At 56.7% G+C, this 2,500-nt stretch overlaps 1 protein-coding gene across 1 annotated transcript in view; it reads left to right on the top strand.

Annotated features, from left to right (window-relative positions):
• Positions 1–35: 35 nt before the first annotated feature.
• Positions 36–2,500, top strand: part of LOC125953649 (cysteine--tRNA ligase, cytoplasmic) — a 2,542-nt gene continuing 77 nt past the window's right edge. Inside the window, exons 1-2 of the mRNA XM_049683350.1 lie at positions 36–1,914; positions 1,983–2,500. The exon at positions 1,983–2,500 is cut by the window's right edge and continues 77 nt beyond it. Coding sequence (XP_049539307.1) covers positions 184–1,914; positions 1,983–2,486 — 2,235 coding nt within the window. The 5' untranslated portion in view covers positions 36–183 and the 3' untranslated portion in view covers positions 2,487–2,500. The remainder of the gene's footprint in view (positions 1,915–1,982) is intronic.

Here is a 2,500-nt window from a genome sequence, read left to right as displayed (position 1 = left end):
GGATGTCAGTGGAGAGCAACAAAAAAATCCGCAAGATTAAACGCAACAATCCGTGTCTCTTGCACCGTATCCGGATCTCCGTAAAGCTAATCTGCGCCTTTCCCGGAGTGAATCACGCTCGCTTCAACTAAGGAAGATCCGCCAGATAGAGTGGTCCGTGAAGTGAAGTGAATCGTTCAGCTGATGGCGAAACGTGGGCAACCGACGTGGCAGACACCGGAGGAGAAACCGGCACCGCGCCTGCACCTCTACAACAGCCTAACGCGGCGAAAGGAACTGTTCGTACCGCGCGATGGCCGTAATGTGCAGTGGTACAGCTGTGGTCCAACCGTATACGATGCGTCACACATGGGGCATGCCCGGTCTTACATCAGCTTCGACATCCTGCGCCGTGTGCTGAGCGATTATTTCGGGTACAACGTGCTGTACGTGATGAACATTACGGATATCGATGACAAGATCATCAAGCGGGCTCGCCAGAACCACCTGTACGAGCAGTACCTGGAGGAGGCCAAGGCGGTTCCACTCGAACGGCTGCTCGATGATAGCCAGGAGGTGATGGCTGCTTTCCGCGAGAATGTCGCGCGCACAACGGACACCGATAAGCGAGCGATGATGGATCGGATGCTGGAGCGGTTGACGGTGGCCGTGGACAATTTATCGCTTGCCGTGGGCAGTGGCAAGGCCGAGCAAGTCAACCAAGCCAAAGAGCAGCTGCTGCACGATTCCAAGGACCCTCTGTCGGAGCTGCTGGACAGCAAGCGGGGCTCGTCGGTGACGGAGAATGCTATTTTCGAGACGCTACCGAGGTACTGGGAAGATGAGTTCCATAAGGATATGCGCGCCCTGAATGTCCTGCCGGCCGATGTGCTGACGCGTGTCAGCGAATACGTGCCCGAGATCGTCACGTACATCGAGCGTATCATCGAGCGTGGACTGGCGTACGAGGCGAACGGATCGGTGTACTTCGATGTCGCACGGTTCGATGGCCGACCGGAGCATCATTATGCGAAGCTCGTCCCTGAAGCGTACGGTGATGCGCGGCAGCTGCAGGAAGGTGAAGGCGATCTAAGCACCGGAGAGGATCGTTTGGGAGAGAAACGATCGCCGAACGACTTCGCACTGTGGAAGGCCAGTAAAGCGGGCGAACCGTGGTGGGATAGTCCGTGGGGTAAGGGACGTCCTGGATGGCACATCGAGTGCTCAGCCATGGCATCGGCAATCTGTGGTGACTATCTCGATATACACACGGGTGGTGTGGATCTCAAGTTCCCGCATCACGACAACGAGCTGGCCCAGAGTGAGGCGCACGATGGTAGCAGCGAGTGGGTGAAGTACTTCCTCCACACGGGCCACCTCACGATCGCTGGCTGTAAGATGTCGAAATCGTTGAAGAACTTCGTCACGATCCAGCAAGCACTCGAGCGGCATACGGCCACCCAGCTCCGGTTGGCATTCCTACTGCACTCGTGGAAGGACACGCTCGATTACTCGGACAACACGATGGAGATGGCGGTGCAGTATGAGCGGTTGCTCAACGAGTTCTTCCTCAACGTGAAGGATCTGACGCGCCACGTCGTGGCCGGTAAACCACGCGATGCCTTCGATCGCTGGACACCGGTAGAAGCCGAGTTAGAGCGCAAGTTCGGAGAAACGAAAGCGGCCGTCCATGAGGCGCTGTGCGATAACGTTGACACACGATCGGCACTCGATGCTATTCGTGGACTTGTGTCGCTGTGCAATGTGTACATCAAGGAGCATCGTACCAGCCGGACCCTGAATGCGTTGCTGTTGCGTCGTATCGCTTCCTACTGTACGGATCTGCTGCACATCTTTGGTGCCATCGAAGGACCACGGGGTGGTATCGGATTTCCGATCGCTTCCGGATCGGCTGGAAATGCTGGTCCGGTTGATGTAAGTGATTTGACCTACATATTTGCCTACAACATCTTACGATCTTACCATCTTTTCTTGTGATGCAGCTCGAACAAACCGTGATGCCTTACCTATCCACACTGGCCGAATTCCGTACGGCAGTGCGTGAACAAGCCCGCACGCTCAAGGCAACGGACATTCTCAAGCTGTGTGATGCCCTGCGGGATGATCTGCTACCGGCGCTCGGTGTACGGCTCGAGGATCGCGACGATGGCACACCGTCCGCCCTGAAACTCGTCCCGGCCGAACAGCTGGCCAAAGAGCGGGAAGCTAAACGTGCCGAGGAAGCCCGTCGAGCCGAAGAGAAGGAACGCAAGCGTGCCGAACTGGCAGCAGCACAGGCGGCCAAAGATGCCCAGCGTAAGATCAATCCGGTCGAGATGTTCCTCACAGAGACGGACAAGTATTCGGCCTTCGATCCTGCTACCGGACTGCCAACGCTCGATGTGGAGGGCAAGGAGGTTAGCAAGGGGCAGCTTAAGAAGCTGCAGAAACTTCAGCAGGCCCAGGAGAAACGCTATCAAGAGTACCTAGCGTCGCTCAAAGCGTGATGATCTCGGCGTCC

This window comes from Anopheles darlingi, chromosome 3 (genome assembly GCF_943734745.1).
Source record: "Anopheles darlingi chromosome 3, idAnoDarlMG_H_01, whole genome shotgun sequence".
Taxonomy (NCBI): Eukaryota; Metazoa; Arthropoda; class Insecta; order Diptera; family Culicidae; genus Anopheles; species Anopheles darlingi.
The sequence above is the reverse complement of the archived record's forward strand: the minus strand, read 5'-3'. Positions and strand labels throughout refer to the sequence as shown.